This window comes from Phascolarctos cinereus, unplaced genomic scaffold (genome assembly GCF_003287225.1).
Source record: "Phascolarctos cinereus isolate Bilbo 61053 unplaced genomic scaffold, phaCin_HiC Scaffold_3;HRSCAF=262, whole genome shotgun sequence".
Classification (NCBI taxonomy): Eukaryota; Metazoa; Chordata; class Mammalia; order Diprotodontia; family Phascolarctidae; genus Phascolarctos; species Phascolarctos cinereus.
This window is the reverse complement of record NW_027555736.1, coordinates 134,278,188-134,301,869: the sequence shown is the minus strand read 5'-3', so window position 1 is coordinate 134,301,869 and position 23,682 is coordinate 134,278,188. Positions and strand designations below refer to the sequence as shown.

The window sequence follows — 23,682 nt, the reverse complement described above, 5'->3', positions numbered from 1 at the left end:
CCCTCAAATTCACTTTTGAGGAATGTTGCATAGTATCCATTTAATGGGTTAGGGATGACATACTCAGTACATCACGTCTAAGAAGTCTATAGGGTCTTCTCAGTGAGCTCCATGCCCACTCAAAAGAGATCAATGTAATAATGGATTTTTAAAAATGCTTGTTGGGTCAGATTCTTATAGTCTAGTCAAGGGCTCAGATTCTTAAGATCTGGCCCACTTGCACTAGTGATACAAGTGCTTAGATTTCTTCAGAGTCTGGCTAATATAGCAAATTCTTTAAATCTCAACCACCCTTGACTGATGTTCTAATAGACCTTGTCTTTGGCTGAAAGAAAGCTTGGGTCAAATTCATTTGGGCAGGACCCATGTGTTGTGATTTTGGTGTCCCAGCACCCCTAAACCTCTAAACCTCAACATTTTGGTGGCCTTTACAGGGAAGCTGCCTAACCCCAAGCTCTTCTCCAGCCAAGACTAGAAGGTATATAAGCCTCCTCCCCTCTTTCTTGCCCTGCAGTTGAGGTCACTCTCCAAGTACCTAGGAAGGCTTAGAGATGTTTTTTGGGCAGACAGTTAAGAGGCAATCTCACAGTTGGCCTGACACTCTCAGGCTCTCGATCCACTGGTTTGGTTCAAGGTCATGGCCCTGGGTACACCTTCTATGGCATAGAGGACAAGGACGGATGCCCTAACCGGAAGCATATACCTAATTGGTCAATTTTCTAGGTGCTAGGCCATTGGGAAAACTGCAGGTGCTTTTTGGTTCCCTGGGGCTTGCTTACTCCCTTCCCTCTACACCCCTGGATCCTCCTTCCCCCTACAGGGAAAAGTTAGAACAGCTAAAAACATCTTAGCAGATTCTGGAGGTTTTGTGATCAATCATTAAGGAGTTTGAAGCACTTCCTTACAACCCTGGTCACTCCCTTCTCCCACTCTTTTCCTTTGAGTCAAGAGGGTATTTTTGTTAACACCTCTCAGAGGAGAAGAGAGTTTCACCCTTCCCCCCTCACCTTTGAATTTGCCCTCCCCCATCTGGCAAAAGGAAGGAGGAGGGAGGGGCAGCAGCTACAGCATGAGCCCCACTGGCAATGACCTTGGGCCATAGGGCAACCTTTGCCTGGAAGCATCACCCAGGTTTAGCACATCCTGCGAACTCCTGCTAACCCCACCTCAACCCCCAGCAGCCATGGGGAGAGAGAGAAGGGAGATGGGTCAGGGAAAGGAGCTAGCCTCCAAACTTGGGTAAGCCCATTCTTTTAAAGTTGTAATTTTAACTGTTAATGAATGATGAGATGTTGATTCTCTGTGTAAAGTAATTTGGAAATGCATTTAATAAGACTGAAGTCACCTGACTGGTAATGGGCTTGTTTCAAGTTTCAAATTGGTAAACTTTTTTAACAGTTATCTCAAGCAACTTTTCATAATTTGGCTCTAGCTAAAACAATTTGGCTATTGTTGGTTCTTGTTTTAATGTGTAAACTTGCCAAAAAGCTTGTTTGGGTTATGGCTTGCTGAGAATTTGCAAGTATATAGAAATAATCTCTGACGATTAGTTTTTTACACCAAGACAAATTTAAATTTGAGATGTAAATCCTAGAAAAGTTTTTCCCAAGCTGTGATTAGTGAAACTTGCTGTTTGAGGTAAAAGCTCATGGGACTGTAAATGATTTCAATTTTAATTGTCTGATGGATCAAAATAATCCATCAGTAATCAATAATCTTCCATCTCTGAGACAAATGTCACAAGCTACTCAGAGAGAATGTGATACTGGTGGGAAGTCTACATCAGGAAAAGCTGAGAGGACAATTTTAGCCTCAGTCTAAGATGGGATCCTCCTGGCTCAGTTCCCCCATTATGTTCCTTTGAAAAGCAATGTTACCCACCTGGCTATTACCGAGTCTGGCTTTGAGGTGGATTTCATACTGCACGGCTGGAAAACTGTGAATTATCTGAATCCACACAGAACTAATGATGTTTTATCCTGTCTTATTTGGGCCCTAAATCTTGTCCTTGCTTTATCCTTTTATAGCAAATTTCTATAGTCTATAGAGCAAATAGAGAGCAAAAGATAAAAGCACAATGCAAATGTGTGAGATCTTACTGTTTTGATCTGAATGTGTCATTCAATACTCCCAAACAACTGAAATTAAATCAGAAACATCTTCAGTTTGGTTTGGGGAAGAAAATTTCAATAACAATTGAAGTGAAAGTCAAGTCTCTTGGCAAAAGGGTGGAAAACTTCTACCAGCAAAAGTGTCACTTAAACTTTTGAAAAAGTAACTAGACCAGATAATCCTGCAGGTCAAATGTAAATGATTTAAATGGGGCTCTTACACTTTTACTTCTCCCTGTATCTAGGCCCTGCAGTCTTTTCTGTCAGATTTGTGTCTTCTAGACTATAGGCCATTCACCTATAGTTGGTAGCAAACAGCAGGTACCAGACAATGTCTCCCCATCAGTCCCATGGATGCAGCCTGTGCTCCATTCCAGTCAACCTCCTCTTTGGGACCCCTTCGAGGCAGGGACAGCTCTACACCCCTTGCCAGCAGGAAGCAGTTTCAGAAGCCAAGAGCATCTCTCCTTATCTCAAAATAATTTGGGTCTCATTATTTGAGGGGGGAATAATGGGGATGGGATCTGAACCCCTAAAAGGAAAATACCATGTCTTTGGAATCTGGACTCCAAAAAGGAAAAGCCCTGGATTTTCCCACATGGCCAAATCTCTGGCATTCGCCTGAGGCTATAATCCTATCTACTGGCCTTTCACTATGGCCCAATTCTCAGTTACCCTTAACCTAGCCTTGCCCTCCATTGTCATACTTCCCCATGGACACTGGCCACTTCCCACCTATCTAGGCTCCATTCTCCCTTGGCCATGTGGTCCAGGTCCCTGGTGTTACTTTACAGTCGCCCCAGCTGATTGGTCACTCCCATCCAGATCCTCCTTAGACCTCTCCTCCAGTCACCCCAGACTACTTGGCCACACCTAGATCCCTGCCATAGTCTTTCTGTATATGAGGTCAATCTGGCCTCCATTAAGGTGATCAGATTCTTATAATCTAGCCAAGGGCTCAGATTCTTAAGATCTGGCACACTTGCATTAGCAATACAAATGCTTAGATTCCTTAAGAGTCTTTAAATATCACCCACCTCTGACCAATGTTCTAATAAACCTTGTCTTTGGCTGAAAAAAAAATGCTTATTGTCTACACTATGACATGTAGGATGTGTATATATATGTATGTATATGTATATATGTTTATATCTATGCATATGTACACATAGAAATACACACAATACATGTATATATGTTACATACGTGAATAGATACACATATGTGCATGTACACAGACACACATGTGCATATGTGTTGTACATTTACACAACTATATGTCTCCATCTATATCTATTAGGCACTGCAACTAGGCAATGACCTAGGACCAGAAAAGAAAAGAAAGAAATGGTTAGGCTGGATTTTGTGAGGGAAAACTGCCCTGTTCTTTCATCAATATCAAGCTACTCCCTGAAACAGAAACTCATCTTAAATAATAGTATTCTTCTGGGGATGCTATACATCTGTGAAGCACAGAACACAACATCTTTATAAATAATACAAAATGAAGATAACCCAAAGGGTAATGGAGAACTGCATGGTAGACAGTAAGTTATAATTTATAACCAATGATTATGATGGTTTAAAAGTTGTCATCTGGGAAATGTATGTTCACCAAAGCATCACAGACTAGTCAGGTAGCAAGACCAAGAAATGACAATGTTTCAATACACTACATTGGCAACAATATAATATTAAAAGACTTATTAAAAGAAGGCTTTCAGTGATGAGAAGATATAGATAGAATATAAACTGAATACCCAACTGATAAGATGATGGCTGCATTGAAGTGTTTAAGTCAGCTATCTAGGCCCTTAGGGGAAGGTTGAAAGAACATTTAAAAAATTAAGAGCAGAAGCTCAGTCCAGGCATTCTCTCAAGAAGTAAGCAGAGCCCAGCCCTAACATAAACTCCAAAATCAAGAAGGTGGGAAGAATGAGGAAATGAAAAAAAAAAGAATCCTACCATAAGGGCTATTTTTGTGACAGGGAAGCTCAAGACACAAACTCGAAAGAAGAGAATGACTCAAAAACATCTATGAGTAAAGCATCAAAGAAAAACATCCTGGGCACAAGTCCAACCAGAATTCTTGCAAGAGATAAAGAAAGAACTTTAAAAGGAGCTAATTTTTTAAAAAAAGTGGTAGAGTAAAAAAAAAGTGTGTGTGTGTGTGTGTGTGTGGTGTGTGTGTGTGTGTGTGTGTGTGTGTGTGGAAGAGGGAGAATGAGAACTATGGGGAAAAAATCTAGGAAGAGAATTAAGGGCTTGGAACAAGAGGCATAAAACTTAACCTAAAATAACAAGTTAGCACTGATTAAATAAGAATATATTCATCATTCCTTTCCCTCTAGATCCTTAGATGAGATTAAAAAACATCTCAAAAGGGTGTCTAGTAACAGGAAGACAGAGAAACACAGGAGAGAAGCAAAAATTTAATTCAGCTCAGTTCTATACAAAGTATTTGCCAATGGCTTATGTCTCAAGTAGATTAAAGAAAGAGGGAGCAATCCATATTTACAAAAATATTTACAGTAGTTCTTTTTATAGCAAAAAAAACTGGAAACAGGGTACCCATCAATTGCAGAATGGCTGAACAAGAAAGTATTGGAATACTATTGTGTTGTTTGAAACAACTAAAAGGATAGATGAGTTCAAGGAAAACCTGGAAAGACAAATGATACTGAGTGAACTGAAAAGAACCAGTAGTACAATGTTTATAACAACTTTCTAAGGAAAAATAACTTTGAAAGGCTTAAGAATTCTGATCAGTACAATGAACAACCATGATTCCAAAGGACCCATGATAACTTGGGAGTCAAGGTATAGAATGTCTACACACATACACACACACATATACACAGAGACAATATAGGAATTTGTTTTGTTTGACTATTCACATTTGTTACAAAGCCTCCATTATTCTTTTTTTTTTTTAATTTTAAATTGGGGGTGGTAGGAGAGAAAAAAATAAATGCTTGTTAATTGAAAAATCAAATAAAATAGAAAAAAAAGCCAAGTATTTGCCCACAAAATCTTCAAGAAGACTGTTTAAAAAAAAGAATTAATCCTGCTGAGACCACTTGTAGCCCCTACCCCACTCCTCAGCTCTAACACGACACATTAAATACATGGAGTTTGAGGTGACTGAATGATAACGTTGCTTCTAAAATATTAAAATGGAGCCTATCCATTAGTGCAAGATGTGTTCTAACACAGAAGTGAAAGTTTGCTCTAAAGCTCCCTTGACATTTCTGATACTCCAGAAAAACTGGTTCTTGGGTGATTATCAGCATTCCCAGTGACTTTTGCTCTTCAGAGGCAAAGTAGTGTGTGGTTGAGAACAGATTCCAAGCTGAGCCAAACCCAGTTTTGTTGTTTTTCAAATGCACAGCCCCCATACCTGAAGTTGAAGTTCTCTCCTTAAGCAAAACAAGCTTCTTCAAAGTTTTAATACAGAACTTGGGCTACTTAGCTGCATTTTTTTTAAAAGTGCTATTCTGATGATTTCAACAGACACTATGAACATACCAAGAATACTTGGGCTAAATTTATCAGGATTTCCTTTGCTCTCCCAAACCTGAATCACTGCCGTCCTTCACTGTTTTTCCATGACTTGCCTAAAATAAATATGGAATTGAACTTTTTAAAAAAGATATCTCATGATTTTTCTGTGAGCACTTTCAACCAAATGACTGTAAAAAGAAGAAAAAGTGAGACTTCTAATCTTTTTTTTTTCATATGGCAAAAGAAGAAAATAATGAGGAATGTTTAGTGGATAATTTCTTAGTGGAGGTTCAGGAAAAGCATTGTTTGTTGTTATTGTTTTTTAATCTATATTTGCAACTCTCTAGAAGATACTACTTATTTCAATTTCTGGCAAATGTTCTTTCCATTTAAGCTCATTCATTCCCTTTAATTGCTTATAATGTAATAAGCTTAAAATTAACCATTAATACAATCAAAAGCTTCGAAGCCACTTACATTTTAAAAAATCATTTCAATCCATAAAAAGCCATAACTTTCCAGTGAACCCTCCAAATCTCCCTCAGCATTCTTTATCCATTCATTTTTCTCTTTTATGGTCATAATCAGCTTTTCATCTGTTTGTTGTTGTTGTTGTTGTTTCACTCTACATTGTTTCTCTCACTCTACACAGTGCTGGTATGGTCCTAGAATTTAATAAATGCTTATTAATGCCTTTGTATGTTCTGGCTAAAAGATAGGGATAAAAGAGAAAAAGGGAAGTACCTGGTGTCTAGGAGTTTAAGTTCTTGGTAGAAGGAGAAGGAGAAAGGAAAGGACAAGATACAAGATATTTTGAGGGAGAAGAAAACACAAACTAAGCAGATCAGTAAAGGCTTTCTGTAAGAGAAGTTGCTTAAATTGAAACTTGCAAATAGGAAGCTAAGGATTCTAAGAGGCAGAAGTGAGGAAGGAGTGCCTGCCAGGCAAAGGAAGATAACCCATGTCAAGAAAAGCACTTGGCCAGTTTGGATGGAACACAGTGTGTGTGAAGGAGAACAATTAAATTAAGTCTAAAAAAAATACTGTGGAGTCAAATTCTGAAGCACTTTAAATGTCAATTTGAGGAATTTGCATTTTATCCTATGGGCAATAGGAAGCCACTGAATATTATATAAGGGAGTGCCATGGTCAGACCAATACTTTAGGAAGATGGTATAGGCAGCTGTATAAATGTGGTAGGGGCTCGGCTTGACTCCTGGAGCAATTGCAACTGTTCTGTTTGCCCCTAAGATTAGGTCAACTAGGTGTTTTACAAACCTGGTGGCTTGAATGCTAAGAGGATTAGCCTCAGGGCAGGGAAGACAGGATAAAGTCATTTCCAGAACTTTAACAGCCAGCAAATCACTTCCCACACTTCCAGACTTGGTGACAGGAGAGTTGTATTTTGTATCCTTTTTTATTCCTGTTTTTGTGTTGTTAGTGTTTCATTGTTAAACTAGTTTTTAATTGGATTCATGATTCACAAGAACTTAGTGAATTTGAAAAAAAAAACCCAGCCTTGAGCCCACTGGATCAAGCCAAATTTAGGTTTAACCCATTCTTTTTGAATTTATAAGTAGCAACATGTTTCTTTTTTTTTTTTTAAATTTGGTTTTCATTTTGTAATGACCTCAAGGTTAAATTCTCTTTTTAAGTGGGGGAAAGGTATTGCAGAAAGAAGGTTGACTGGGATGATGGGCTGCTTTGAAAGTGACAAGTGACAAAAATGACAAGTCTTGTTTGCAGAATATGGAGAACTTCCTTTTCCATAGAGGGGGAAGGTCCTATTGAACCTAAATCTTCTGAATAACCTAAGTAAGATTATTAGGACATGTTATCAGAGGAAGCAGAATGCTAGAAGCACTGCTAGGCCCCTACTTTCATCACTGGAAAACCTGTACTGCCCCAAGCAAGGAGAAAGAACACAAGTTGTCTTTACAGATTAAAAAATTAAGAGGTAGAAGTAAATTAGCTCTTAATTTTTTTTAAAAAAAGTATACTGAAGTCAGAGGACAGCCTAATGGGAGAAGAGGTCAGCGTTAATGCAGACAGGGACTAATCAACTACAGGAGAAAGGTATGCTTTCTCATCAAGAGGTTGCTCCAAAGAATGCTCCTCAAACCCTATTGAACAGAGTTATAAAACATGAAACTCACAGCAAGTGATAAAAAAGCCTCCAGCTGATCTACCTGCCCCTCTCCCTTCCTCATCAATTGCGGGGGTGCGGGAGTGGTGTGGGAATGGGGGAGTGGGGATGGCTTTTAACAAATGGTAGAATGGATGGGCTTTTAAATGAAGGTCCTTGAGCAGCTGCAACAGAAATTTAAATGGTCATAGAAAATTTAAAACAATGGCTAGTAAAGGTCTGTTCTAATAGGGAAGATTTAGATTATTCATAAATCGTGGAATTTCATTGACTGGGAGAGTTAATGAGCAAAATTATTTGCTCTTACAAAATCAGTAAAATCAATTGGAGGCCCCTTCAAAGGCATCATTTTTATCCCTTTTGAGGGGGCATAAAACGGGGAATTCTGCATACCAGGCCCCATAAAGTTGAAGGAGTTTATGTGTGTGAAACTTTTAAAAGACAGATTTGGTGGGTTGTATTTGTGACCAGCCTGCTTAATTCCTCTTTACTTTCTACCATCAGAGTGGTATTGTCTGCATATCTGAGATCGTTAATATTTCTCCTGGCAACTTTAATTTTGGTTTTTGTTTCATCCAGTGGGGCATTTCCATGATATACTCTGCATATAAGTTAAATTAAAAAGGTGACAACATACAGCCTTCCTGTACTCCTTTTCCAATCTTAAACCAATCAGCTACTCCATGGAAGGAATACTGGGTATGGCTTTTAAACCATGGGGTAGATAAGATGATTAATAATCAATCTATGGGGGTGTTAAGTGAAAATGTATAGAGAAATCTAGGGCCAGTAGCAAGGGTTCTTCTGCCCCACCAAAGGTGAGGGCATCTCTGAAAGCCCCAACACCACCCAGTGGTACAAGGCCACACAAGTCTTTGTGCCAAGACTTGAAGAACTGCTTAAATAAGTTCCCCTAGATGAAGGTGAGGTTTCCCCAGAGCCTAGAGTAATTTAAAACTCTTAGATCCTTTGGAGATTAGAGATCATTGCCTAAGTCACTGTGGTTTAGAAGGGAGAGGGGGCAGAAATAGTACTAAAACACATATGATAGCAATGGGTTATTGTTATATCAAGGGTTCTTCAATGTCTTTATGAGTACCCCAGGGTGGAATAAAATTCTATACTAAGTGAGGCCTTCTAGAAATAATTTTTATTAGATTAAATTAAGTCTAAACATTTTTTCCTTAGGTTCAAAATTGGACAGAAGTACCCTTCACCTTTGAAAATCTTTCTAACATGAGCCATGTCAGAGTTATGATTCACAACATTCTCAAACAACAGATAAAAATCCACAGTGAGACAGAAAACAGTTACAGAGCTTAGTTAAAAGTTCAGATGTAACTTATCTTCCAATCATCTTTGTGCTATATTTTAGATATGGAAATGCTCAGGGTTTTTTTTTTATAGGGGATTTGATGTATAGTCCAGAATAAAAATTCTATTTAAAAAAAATGCACATAGGAAACTAGCCAAGCAGGACAGTTTTGAGAGTAACCTGCTGAATTATTACATACTTTCTTTTAAAAAAAGTAATAGGTATGTATTCCATACATATTCACTATTTCATATCTTTTTCTCTTCTACTTTACATATGGGAATTTTTTTTGTTTCTTTTTTGGTACTTAAGTTCAGAATAAAATAAAAAGAAGCTAAGCAGAGCAATATAACAATAACTGATAATATTTTCTTCAGTTTAGTCTGGGAAGGATTTCAGACTGGAGAAATATTTATTTCTAAGTATTTCTAAAATGGGGTTGGTTTAGTGTATTTTCACACCAGTTTTCTTTTGGAGACAAACCAAGGGAAAGAGGATATTGCTGAAGTGGAAGCTGGTGGAAGATCCTTTTGGGGAAGGGATTCATTTATGATGGCTAACTAGGGAAAGTGTATTGTGGACATAGAGACTGAGCTCTTGGGAGTTCTCACCTGTTTGGACACTTACAGTAACTTCTATGGTGGTTATTGTGGATATGGTTCAATGGAAGCCCTCAGTGATGCCTGAAACATCTCAAATAGTTAATATTAAATACTAATCATGTATATGCATAAAAAAATTTTACTTCTTAGCAAGGAAGATGAGGGGCAGCTAGGTGGCCTGGTGGATAGAGTGCTGGGCCTGGAATCAGATAGACTCATCTTCCTGTGTTCAAACCCGGCCTCAGACACTTACTAGCTATATGACCCTGAGCAAGTCACTTAACCCTGTGTGCCTCAGTTTCCTCATCTGTAAAATAAGCTAAAGAAGGAAATGGCAAACCACTCTAATATCTTTGCCAAGAAAGCCCCAAATGGGGTCACAAAGAGTCAAACATGGCTGAAAAATGACTGCACAACAAGAGAGATGAAGGCTGGAGTAGGGAGTACTCAGCAACTCCTCTTTAGCAGACAGCAAGAGTTCAGAAAAAGCCTGACATCTTTGGGACATCTTAACCATCACCCCACCCCCAATCCTTTTATAGTCCAAGAAAGGACTCGGGGGAGTGGGGAGTGGGGATCAGGAAGGACAGCTCCAGGAGCCCACTAAGCTCCTGCGATAGCAGAGGAGACGTGGAGAAAGAGAAACGTGGAAGCAGGCTGACTAATAAGGAAGCTAATGGGGGGGGAGAGGGTATGTGAGGAGAGAGAAGGGGACAGAAGCGACAGGTGTTGTGGAGGTTGAAGTGCCAAGACCTGGCATTTGATATGATATGGGGGGAGGTAGAGGGAAGACCTGAGGCCAACTACAGTTGCAAACTGGTGTGACTAGAATGATGAGAGTTGTTTCAACAAGCAACAGAGTTGAGAAAGGGAGAGAATACTTTCTCATTTGTATAAGAATAAAAAAAAGCAAAAAAAAATCATATACTTTTTTTCACCCTCCCCATAATTCACAAACAACTGAATGTTAACTCAGGGAAAGTATAAAACCAGGCTGTGGGGCCACTATGGATACAAATTTAAAACCCATAAAAGAAATGAAATATTAAAGCCAGTGTTCGCAAAGCAATGTTCATCCATTTAGCACAGATTCAACTTGTAATAGGTTACATAACGACTCCAAAGGTCACTTACAAACAACAACACATGCTAATAAAATACTAATAAAAGAATTCCCATTTCTTGATTTTTTTGTATTTAAACTTTTTAACTTCATATCTGAATTACCATGAAGTTTTGTATTTAAAACAACAAGCCAGAAGTATAGACATAATTTCTTCCTAGCTGTTATAAATGTGAACTTTTGGGAAAAGTTACAAGTGCCACACATAATTATAGAAGTATTTTATTAAGCACTTACCAGGAACTGTGCTAAGCTGTAGGCACATAAAAAATGACAAAAGATAGTCCCTCCTTAAGGCACTCACAGTCTAAGGAAGGACACAACATGCAAACAATTATGTACAAAAGGGATATGTCCAGGAAAAATTGGAGATAACCAACAGAGTTGTTGTTGTCCTTAGTGCTCAAAGAGGACCAAAATGACATCATTATTTTAGAGTCAAGTTTCAGTGGGTCTGACTGTGGCCGATCAGACCAATACAAGCTCAGAATGTTCTACCACAAGTTGGGCACAAACAGTCCTTGCAAACATTTGGGTTGGATTCTCTAAATTCATGCATCTCGAATTTCTTTTGAGCTACTTCAATTCTGCTTTGCTCATACAGCACCTTTTCTGATGAAGGCACACCATGCTGGGCAGTCCTATGCCAGTGCCTCCCATGTCACACAATCAATTCCAAAGTTCTCCAGAGAGACCATGAGAATGGCCTTGCATCACTTCTTCTAACCACCATGGGAACACTTGCCTTGTGTGAGCTCTCCATAAAACAGAGAAAGCTTTAGAATGAAGGGACATCAGGAAAGATCTCTTGTAGAAGGTGAGATTTTAGCTAGGACTTAAAGGAAGCTAGAAGGCAGAGATGAGAAAGAAAAAGACTGCAGAATAAGTTTTACAGGACTGCACATATATAACCTATATCAAACTGCTGACCATCCTAGGGATGGGAAAGGTGAGGGCAGAAGGAGAAAATCTGGAACTTAATTTTTTTTAAATGAATGTTAAAATTTGTCTTTATGTGTAACTGGAAAAAACAAAAAAGCATTTTAAAAAAAGAAAAAAATATTCAGGGTGAGGGGGAGCAGCCTGGGAAATGCCTAGAGTCTGCAAATAATTTGTCCAATATGAAGCATTGCAAGGAGGCCAGTAACCCTAGGTTACAGAATCTGTAGCAGGGACTGAGAGGTAAAAAGACAGGAAGAGTAGAAAGGGACCATGCTGTGAAGGGCTTTGAATGCCAAACAGAGGATTTTATATTTGAGCCTGTAGGAGGCAGGGAGCCACCGGAGTTGGCTGAACGGTGGAAGTGACATGGTCAGATGTGTGCTTTGACAGCTGAGTGGCGAATGGCCTAGAGTGGGAAGAGACGAGGCAGAGAGACAAGTGTACAGGCTATTACACCAAATAAAAGAAACATCATCTTAAAAAATAATAATGCTTCAGAGTATGATACAGAGTTCTTACACGCTGCTTTTCCACGTGGGAGGCATTTAATTTCTGAAGCTGAGAAAAACTCAAGTAATCAACCCAACATCAGCAAAAATGTTAACAATAAGCATAAAATTACTTTCAAATTGAAAATGCTATTAATAAAGATGTAATTATTCTTATAATATAGTCACACTAAGAAATAAGAGGATCATAAGTTTATTACTTTAAGGTAAGTAAGAGAAGTCCTATGACACGTCCATAGTCATGCAGGCTGTTAGGTGGTAAAAGCAGGTGAGTTTAGAGAGCTGAAGAATTTCAGAATCAAAGGTGACTCGTATCATCCAGTCTAGGGGTGGGGAACCTGTGGCCTAGAGGCCAAAGTCAAAAGGCCTTATTTAGGGATCTAGAAGGCCACAGGTTCCCCACCCCTGATCCAGTCTAATCCCTTATGTCACAGATGAAGAAACGAAGGGCTGAGAGTCTACGGGATTTGCCCAAAGTCCCAAGTCTAGCTGATGAGAGGGCTGGGCCTAGGACTTGCATCTTCTGGTTACATGTTATTTTTCCTCCTCATTATAACATAAGGCATATAACTTATCTGCCTCAATCTCTGTGATGGATCAAGCTAAATGTTTCTCCAGTTTGAGTCACTTGGATAATTGTCTCAATTCTTTACTTGACTTTGTGTGGGTAATCACAGCCAGAGAGACAGGTTTTTCTAAAGTTCATTGGTGTTCCACTCCATCAAGAATGCTCAGTTCTGCTAATAATATGTTTGTCTAAGAGGATTTCTTAGTCCCATTATCAACACTGCATTTACCCTAATTTCACATTTATAATAATATGTTTCATCTAACACACACCCTACTTTCAAAGGGTTCTCATTTTCAAATACAATTCATAAAAGCCCAAGAAATGTTTTTCTTTCCTATGGCATGTATACACATTAGCTGATTTATCTAGTAGATGATGCTAATTAGGGTGAGGTTGTGGGTTTGGTCTTAAGATAGACTTAGTTTTTAATTAAATTTAGCAAAAAATGAACTACGCACAAACCACTGTGATAGGTCCTGAGGGAAATACGATTCAGGTCTTCCCCTCCTGTAGTTTAAAGTTTGGTGGGGGTTTAGGACTTACAAGCCTATCAATTCTTAGATGGGTTTATTATTTCTGTGGAGCCAGAACTCCCTCCAACCAGGACAGATTATTACAACTTTCTCAGAGAGTCAGGATATCTGTGATTACCCACACAAAGTCAAGTAAAGAATTGAGACAATTATCCAAGTGACTCAAACTGGAGAAACATTTAGCTTGATCCATCACAGAGATTGAGGCAGATAAGTTATATGCCTTATGTTATAATGAGGAGGAAAAATAACATGTAACCAGAAGATGCAAGTCCTAGGCCCAGCCCTCCCATCAGCTAGACTTGGGACTTAGGGTAAATCCCATAGACTCTCAGCCTTTCGTTTCTTCATCTGTGACATAAGGGATTAGATTGGATCAGGGGTGGGGAACCTGTGGCCTTCTAGTTTATTTAGTAGGACATGCTATATCCATATCTTTGCAGAAATCCTTACAGTTCCCACAGTCCCCAAATGAACCAGAGATTCTATCTATATGAATGGCTCACCTCCTTTTCCAGGAAGATTTATTCTTTTTTTTTTTTAATGTTTAATTTATTTTTAGTTTTCAACATTCACTTCCATAAGATTTTGAGTTTTAAATTTTCTCCCTCTCCTCCTTCTCTCCTCTTCCCAAGATGGCATGTAATCTGATATAGGCTCTACTTATACATTAATATTAAGCATATTTTCCCATTAGTCATGATGTAAAGCAGAATTAGAACTACTAGGAGGAACCACGAGAAAGAAGAAATAAAACAACAAAAGAAAAGGAGAGCAAATAGTACGCTTCCATCTGCCTTCAGACTGCATAATTCTTTCTCTGGATGTGGACAGCATTTTCCATCATGAGTTTTTTGGAGTTGTCTTAGATCCTTGCATTTCTGAGAAGATCCAAGTCTATCAAAGTCAGTCATTGCACAGTGTGGCTGTTACTGTGTATAATGTTCTCCTGGTTCTGCTCATTTCACTCTGCATCAGTTTATATAAGTCTCTCCAGATTTTTTTGAAATCTGCCTGCTCATCATTTCTTATAGCACAATTGTATGCCATTACATTCATATACCACAACTTGTTTGGCCATTCCCCAATTGATGGGCATCCCCTCAATTTCCAATTCTTTGCCACCACAAAAAGAGCTGCTATAAATATTTTTTTTTACATGTGGGTACTTTTCCTGTTTTTATGATCTCTTTGGGATACACCCCTAGAAGTGGTATTGCCAGGTCAAAGGATATGCACCATTTTATAGCCCTTTGGGCATAATCAGGAAGATTTAATCTTGAGGTCATTTTTATGCTGCTTCTTATGTGTAAATCATCACTGCTAACATGCCACAATCTACTTACATGCACCACCATACTCATGGTTTTCTCACCTGTAACTTTGATTCTTCAAAAAGCATTTATGACTTGACAAATTATTGGAATAATATCAGTGTTGAAAAAATGGTTTTCAAAGCAATGAGAGCATCATAGAATTTTCCAAATGTGATCCAATCTGAGCTCCTATTCAGTTCTGGACCTGGCACATTTATCTGGGCAACATGCATTTTTTTACACACTATTTTTCCAGGTTGGATGGTTAAACCAATCTCCTGAATTTCCATGATTTTACTAAGGAGATTTATATATAGTGTTCTGGGGCTCAGAATTCTGTGAAGGATGATTGAAAGGGACAAGACAGTGGAAGCATCCTACTAGGATGCTATTGCAATAAGCCAGGTGAACAGTAATGAAGGCTGTGTTTGGACACGGACAAGACACTTGGCAGAACAGAATTAAAGAAGCTCCTTTCCAACAGCCTCCATTTTCCCAGTGAAATAGGGGGCCAAGTCATCAGCTTTAAATACAGCTATGGGGGGATAGAAGGGTGTGCTTAAGGCTTGAAGACAGGAAAAAGTTTAGAACTGTCTCTAGGAAACATGATTTGTTGTTGTTTGGTTGTTTTAGTTGTGTCTAGGAAATGGGACAAGGAGTCAATAAGGGTCTGGTAGATGAGGTGCTAAGCTCCAGTAATCTGTGAAATGTCACTGGGTCATGTATTTATGGTGATGAAAACCAGCTCAATTTTTGTTATTTTCTCCAAAAATTTTCAGCTTTGTTCTAGTGCTTTTACCATACCTCTACCAGAATTCTTTGAGAAAGTTGAAAATGCCATACAAACATGAAGTCGTTTATGCACAAGCTTATGATTTAATGCAGGTTAATATGTGGAGAAACAAATAGCAAGAAAAATAGGTACCATAATTTCAAAATTAATTAAAGTCAAACATGTTTTAAAGCTGTTTTTTTAAATTCTAATGCATGTTACCTTTTATTAACTAAAAAAACTGAATCAGATTCTCCTAATCCATATATAGATTCTTCTCAGGACTATAACTTTCATAGTCACCAATTGCATTCCTCACTGTGAACATTAATGGTCATTAGAGTAGGGAAGGGTGCAAATGTACACTATTGATTTCGATGAATTAGAATGCATGTGGCTAAGTCTGTATAAATCTATCGCCTTACTTGAAGGAATTCCTATGGCTAAGTACTCTTGTCACTGATGCACATTGCGAGCCAACCTAGCTGAAGCAGTAGGGTACCCTGAGAGGGAGACAGAAAGCAGCATGTGCCAGGGAAGTCAAATCCCAGATACCACCACCACCTTCACCACCATCTCCCAGGATTCTGAACCCAACAGCTCTGGTAATGTCAGTGTGACATAAACCAGCAGTCCTGCTTCTAACTCAGCCCACAAAGCTATCACTGAGGGGAGAAATCATTGTGGAGAAAGGGCCCCCCCTTCTCATTACTCCCAACAACTGCCACCAACAGGAAAGTAGGGACCAGCCCTGGACCCCTCAGACCACTAGTCCTGCTTTCCACCCAACCCTCATAGCCATCACTTGGGGAGATGGTTCCCATAGAGAAGAGGTCAGTCATTCCCACCAACTGCCAACCAAGTGGGACTTTTAGGACAGACGAGCCAAACTAACTGAAATAGCAGGGCACCCTGAAGGAGACACAGGAATCAGAGTGAACTAGACACATCAGGCCACTGCCACTGCCACCACCACCACCAGTACCACTACCACCATCACCTCCCCTTAGGCCCTGATGGAGACAGTCCAGGACCTTGAACCCAAGAACCTTTGGAATAAAAATGCTACCCACTCAGTGTCCAAACCATCACCCTGAGAAATAAGCTCCCCTGGAGATACAGTCTGGCAAAGGTTCCTGAAGGTGCTAAAACTACATCTACTGATGACTCAGAAAAGACAGTTCTTTTCTCCAATGTCCTTGGCACTAGCAAATGGTTCAACAACAGAAAATGATACAATTTTACTAGAAGAAATGACACTATAGAGGCCCTAAGGACCATGGGACCTTTCTATCTGACTTGTAGGTGTTGTCTCCCCCAATAAAATGTAAGCTTCTTGGGAGCAGGGACTATCTTCCTTTTCTATTTGTATTCTATTTTCTATTTGCATATTAGCACTGTGCTTTGCATACAATAAGCACTTAATAAGTTCTTCATTCATTCAACTCCTCCACACATTCTTATCTCATGTAATTTTTGACCATGTCTTTCCAAAAACCCTTCATGAAAGATTCATCCAACAGGATGGAAGTTTTCTTTTCATTCTTTTGCTATTTCTGACATAGTAAAATAGCATTCAGGCTATCCATCCTGAATCTCTCATTCTCAACATGTGATTGGCCTTTCCTTTTTGGGGAAGAAGACCAACAGGTCTGGACCTATGATTACATCAATGAAGGGAATGCCATGTTATGGAAGTTCCTTCTTCAAATGCAGATCAGCAACTGTTCTATAATTCAGTCCAGTTGTCTGAGTCACTGAAAGGGCAAGTGACTTGCCCAGGGTCACACAGTCAATATGTGTCAGAGGACAGACTTGAACTCGGGTCTTCCTGACTCTGAAAGCTAGTTCTCTATTCATTATCCTGTGCTGCCTTTCCAGGTATACATTTCTTCAAAAATGTCTTTTATTCTAGCCCTCAAGAATAACTCAATATTCCACAGTCTATTTAAACCATCTTTCCATTCTATAATATCAAAACAATATAATATATAATATCATTAGTAATTATCAGTATGTTATAATACATAATTTTTATAGTCTATTTAAATAATCTTTCCATTGCTCTTTGAGTTTTTGGTCATGTTCATTCCTTCACTACTTTTGGAAAACATCAAAACCTATGGATAATAGGCCAGTAGCAAAAAATTATGTGAAAGACAACACCCTGCTACAACCATATCACAGACATAACACTTTAGTAATAAACAGAAATGAGATAATTTTCAATAATATGTCTGTCCCTGCCATTATCCTTCTGCATGGCATGGGTGGAGGGTGAGGAGGGGTAGTGGTAATGGAAAATGTTTACTCTTCTGTAGCCACATTTATGTGCAATTCCTTAAGTCTGAGGAAATTTTTTTTTTTTAGCACTTGGTTCCCCACTAGAATAGCAACTTAAGTGCTGAAATCCTCTCTTCCTTCTGGGCCAACAGTGCCGACCAATTAATTAATTGACTGGTAAGCTAGTTAACTGTCAAATTGGGATAGTAATACTTTCTCCTCTCTACATCAAAGGGTCATTGCATGGGAAAGAAAAATGAGATCTGTGAAAGCTTACTTAAAAGTGTCAAAAGTACTAAATATAAAATTTTGTATTTTTCTGTTTCATTCTGTTCCAATACCACATTGACTAATACTAATAAAGAAAGAGATTTACAATAAGCAAACTTTTTAAAAGATGTATATCTAAAACTTTTGGATAATTCACTGCAGAGCAGGTTTTCCATTTTTTGTAATTTATGTTCAAGGAAGAGCTGACATTAGAAAATTAGGTGATATATTCCTATATTGTTAGCATGAATCTTACTAAAGCATACTTTTGTGATGAAAAATAATATTCAATCTCACTTCCACTGATTTGAAGAAAAAAACCCCAAACCATGGCATAATATAAAACATTCGTCTTGGAATAAGAAACTTGAGTTTAAATCCTGGCTCCTATATTTACTGGACACAGGATGCTGAACAAGTAACAACCTACTGAACTTGTATCTCAATTTCCTCATTTGCAAAATGGTGACATAATGATACTTAACCTAGCTGTCTCACAAGGTAGTTAGGAAGAAACCCACTTTAAAAATGTTAAACAAATTATAAATATGAGTCATTATTTTATATCATTCAGACCTTTGACTTTACAGGTAAGTCTGGTCTTGTATTGTTCTAAACCAAAAGGACTTACCATCTTGGCCTTGGTCCATGATGTGCTCTTGGCCTACAGCAGATGCCTCAGTACCCACACACCAGTACATTCTGGGTTGCAGTTGTGAAACTCCAGTAATGCAGTTTCGGAAGCAGCCCAGTCAGAGATCACCATCTGCACAACTCAGAGTACAGGTGACAGTATGGAAGCAAGATGACATTGTGGTTGAGAAGAACTCTTGTTTGCTATACAAGAGAGGGGAAAAAGAGCTTTTTAAATGATCAAATCTTTCTCCAATCTTGTAAATCTTTAAAATAATTCTTTCTTTCTAAGGCTCCCCTCTTTCTTTCAATGACCTTCATGTGCTACTTACTCCAGCTAAGCCCTGATGGGCTGGGTGAAAACAAGCAGTATCCCTTGAATATCTCAATCAACAGCCATCATCCATCATGTACATAATGTTTATACAAAAAAGTGTGTGCATTTTGATCAACACCATGACCTATCACAATTCCAGAGGACTGACGATGAAATATACTGCACACTTCCTGATAAAGGTGATAAAAACTCAGAGTGCTGACTGAGGTTTTTTTGTTTGTTTGCTTGTTTTGGACATGGTCAATGTGGTAATTTGTTTGACTATAACAGGTTAGTAACAGGGGTTTTGTTTTTCTTACTTTCTTAATAGATTTAATGAGACAACATTTGTAAATCATTTAAGCACAGTGCCTGGCAAATAGTAGGATCTTAATAAATACTTGTTCCCTTGCTCTTCCACTCCCCTTAATAAGGATGGAGGAGATTGGAAGAAGGGAAGGTAAACTTTTGTTTGAAAATAAAATTTAATGTAGAAAAAAATTTCTTTTATAAGCATGAGGATTAGAGAGGATATGGACTGTGCCATCAGCAGGGTCTCCTACCCTTTTCTAATTAGCAGGCTCCCTTAAAATTTAAACTCTTAAAGTGGGGATTATATTTACCTATGACATAGGACATACAGACTAGAAAAACAGATTTGGAGTCAGGAAGACCAGGGGGCAAATAATTTAACCTTTCAATGCTCTAGAAAACTCTCCAAAATTTACATAGGAGCCAGCACTGGTGGAGGGAGTTCCCTATAATTAATGGAATTATAATCCCAGTCTCTATCCCTGTTTATATTTGATAAAGAGGTGGTCTTCCTTGCCAAGGACAACCTTACTTGATCCCAGGCCCTCCTCTCTACTTCAGTAAACTGCCCTCACTATCATCTCCTTTTCTAATCTTCAATCTCTCCCAATGCACCAGCCCTTTTCCCTGCTGTCCCTACAAACAGGCCTCAAATCTCTCCCTCTCTAGCTCTTCTTCTCTTTCTTGCCTGTAAACTCTTTGAGGGCAAGAATTTTTCTTTTGCCTCTTTTTGCATCCCTAGCATGCTCAGTGCCTGGGACACAGTAGGAGCTTAACAAATGTTTATTGACTGATAAACTGCTTCTGGCTTCTGACCTCATATCCCTCCAACATTGCCAATGATCTTTTTTTAACTGTTAAGCTGATGGTCTTTCCTCAATACACATCCTTCTTGATCCCTCTCAAGCATTTGAAACGATTGACTACCTTCTCATTTGGAATATTTTATGAGTTTTCCTAGCACTATTTTCTCCCAGTTCTCTACCTCCTTGTCTGGCCACTTCTTGGGCTCCTCAGCTGGTTTATGATCATTTCATGACCCCTAATTATGGCTATTACCTCTAAAGCTTTGTCTCCAGCACTCTTCTCTCCTCTCTCACCTGTATTTATTTTGTATGAGTACATACTGCCTTTTATCAATAGAATTTAAGGTTTTGCCTTTTTGTTTTGAATTGTCTCCCTTTAAAAAAGGCTTGGTAATCAATTGATGTTGGTTCTGCACTACACCTAGTATACTATGTGTCTCCAACAATTATTAAGCACTACAGCTGCAAAAATAGGCCCAATAGATTTCATGACTTAGTACTTGAACTGGAAATCAAATAGCCAGTGCTTTTCTAAGCACTCCGACAGCTTCTATCATGAAGATTATCTAACACTGTATTCCTTAAACCCCTTTAAGGAATACAATAAGTTGTTTGGAGCAGCAAAATCAGAACAAAATTCACAGATGTGGTATTAAATATGACTTGGCAGTATTTCAAATAGAAGGGAGGAATATCTGAACAAGCACCAGGGATGTTAGCTTTTAAGCATTTTGGAGCCCAAGAAGTGGGGAGAAGTGGGGGGAGGTCAGGAAGGAGTGGGGAGAGATTGTAGATCCTGCTGAGATTTAACCAAGAGGTGTTAACTCCACAAAAACTAATCTAAAAAAACAAACTCATAGGGCTTGGGTTTGGGGAAGAGATATATGTAGAACGGGACTAAAACTATTGTAAATAACTGCCTTCAAATGCAATGTTACTAAAAATTTACTATATGCTCCCGCCACTAAAAGTAATTTAATGCTACGCAACTGTCAAAATTTTTTTAGTTTCCTACCTGTAATAATGTTTTTCCTCATTTTTACTTTTTTCTGTAAACTTGAAATTTTAGCTTCTGCTAAAACCCCCAACACATGCTGTTCCCCTTTTTGCTTTCAGTTTCTCTATGAAAATCATTTTTACCAACATAATATTTTGCCACCAGAGCAGCTTTATAATCACAATTTTGTCCATTTGCTAAATAGAAGTTAGAAGGTGTAGCAACTCAAGTTTTGCTCAGTCTCTGCCCGCAAACAGATCTCTGCTTCTTCATACATCCCCTTATCTTTAGGTTCCTGGCATAATTAAATTTATAAATTGGGAAATTATCTTATATTAGATGTGGCAAATATTGCACGTTTTTCCTTCTCAACTAAAGTCTGCTATAAAAACTTAGCTTCCTCAAAATTCCCCTCATCTTTAGTTAGGTTCCTGATATAATCAAATTTGTAAATTATGAAATAAGCTTAGAAGAGGCAAATAGTGCAAATTTTCCATTTTTCAGCCAAAGGGTGATTTCCAAACCTTTTCCACCTATATAATTGCATAAATGTTCTAAGATCTTTCAAAATAAAAAGGCCTGTATTCTCCGGGCAGTTGTATGCCATGACATCTCATTTTACAAAGATTCCTAAGGCTCAGAATAAAATCAATATTCTTTTTGCGACCTCATGTCCCTTCCACAAAAGTAGCACAGTAATGAAGTCAATTTACTTCAGAGGGGTGTGTCAGGGTGAAAGTAGTAAGACCATAAAGTCCCGAGGCCAGGCCTGGCTGTGGCCTAGAGGTGACTGGGAGTTCAAAAAGCCTTTGCAACGCGTAACAAAAACTCTAGAGGGTTCTACCTGGTGGCAAAGACTTACTGCTCGAGGGTCTTTTCTGCAAGAAATAGCCTAAATTTGGAGAAATTTGTCAGCAACAGATTAGCCGCAGGGTACTGTCTTTTTGCTGGAAAAATCAATTCTCCAGCAATGCAAATGTACAAAAATGTACAAGTTAACTGTTGCAAGGCAGAATGTGATAACAGTAAAAGCTCAGGACAAAGTGCTAAAATTTGAGGAGAAAAGATATATCACTTTCGCTGGTAGTTTGGGAGTAAGGCTGTGAACCGTGAAACATGGAGGAAGTAGTACCTGGATTGGGCCTTTAAAGATTTCAGTAATTCAAGAGAGATTTCTTTTGCTGACTTTTTTATTAAACCCAATGCAGAGGGAGTTAATTGCAGCCTAGTGAAAGGCATTCTGTGGGAGATAACCTTAGAAAAGAGGGATCATGATGCTCTTCCAAGACCAGGCTTAGAAAAAGAGTTTGTTTCCCTGACCCTCCAAGAACAAAATTTTCCAAGGCCTTCAAATCATGACTAGAAGATAAAGAGGGCATCTATTGGGGAATTCCCTGTTCAGCTGCTGAAGTCAATTCTTTAAATTCTAGGCACAGTTACTTAGTGTAGAAACTCCTAACCTTGGGCAAAAACAATATCCAAGGTATCACAGAGGTAAATGGTATTCTCATTAATCTTCCCACAATCTCCATGGGAGTAATAAGGGTGTAGAAAACAACTTTTCCTAAAATGTTTAACTGAGGTGGGAGGACCCGAACATTTATTTTACTTAAGTAACTTCCTACCAGCCAGACAATATTATGCTTTACATTCATACTTCGTAAAATTAAACTCCAAATGCCCTTCCTCACCCAGATTTGACAACCAAATGTTAAGAAAAGAAAAAAGAAAAAGAAAAAAGGCATAAGGCCAAGTATTTTGTCTGAAAGCAAAGGGAAGGTTTAGATATTACTTCTTTAACACCCCACCCCCTTGCTTTTTTCTTTTGTTGCTCCATACAATGCTACTTAATCACAATTGCCTCTTAAGATTTTACCAGAATACCAGTGCATCCAGCTTATCAAACCAAGTCTAGGTCTATAGATTCTGAGGGATTGTTTGAAATCCTAGTTAAGCAGGAGTGCCATAACCTGTTTTTGCTGCTGCTTTTTCTAGGTAGTATCTCTCCCTACTCCCCCCAGCACGTCCTGACAGACACTGAAGAGAGAAATTAAAAATCTTACTTATGGTTTAAAAAAAAAGCAAGGTGCTTTTGTTTCTGGGCATCTTGGATCAGGGTCCAAAGAGTCCCTATGGGCAAATAACCCGTATGTGTTCCCCTTAACATATATCCTTAAAAAGACTGGCAAGAGGTATTGCACGCATAATATTGTTTGGTTGATAGATCAATCAATCGGTCAATCAAAAAACATTTATTTAGCGCCTACTATGTGTCAGGCACTGTTTTAAGCTCTGGATAGATCGTGGACAGTAGAAGTTGGTGCATAACTTCGGGAGGAGGTCGGTCCTCGATCTCAGATTCCTTCTCGGCTTGCTGGCCATCCCCAAACCCCAGATTCGGCCGCCCAAGCCCCTACCCCTCCACCACCCCTACCCGGTCCCAGATTCCCGGTTCCCTCTCAGGCAGTTCCCAGGGAATGTGAGTCACTGCAGAGAAATCCCGGCAGCAGAAAGAAAGTTTGGGTTTCAGAGAGTCTCCCCGTAGCGCTGCAGGCACCTCTTTCTCTCCGGGGCAGGAGCCAAGGTGAGCTGCACCTGGGGAAAGGTGCGTCTTCCAGCCT

General features: G+C 38.9%; 1 protein-coding gene across 3 annotated transcripts in view; it reads right to left on the bottom strand.

Moving 5' to 3' along the window:
• LRRK1 (leucine rich repeat kinase 1) overlaps positions 1 to 23,682 on the bottom strand; it is a 153,394-nt gene that overhangs the window by 129,348 nt on the left and 364 nt on the right. For all 3 annotated transcript variants that reach the window (XM_020963705.2, XM_020963714.2, XM_020963732.2), the window contains exon 2: positions 18,629 to 18,834. In XM_020963705.2, the coding sequence (XP_020819364.1) occupies positions 18,629 to 18,698 (70 nt within the window). In that variant the 5' untranslated portion in view covers positions 18,699 to 18,834. The remainder of the gene's footprint in view (positions 1 to 18,628; positions 18,835 to 23,682) is intronic.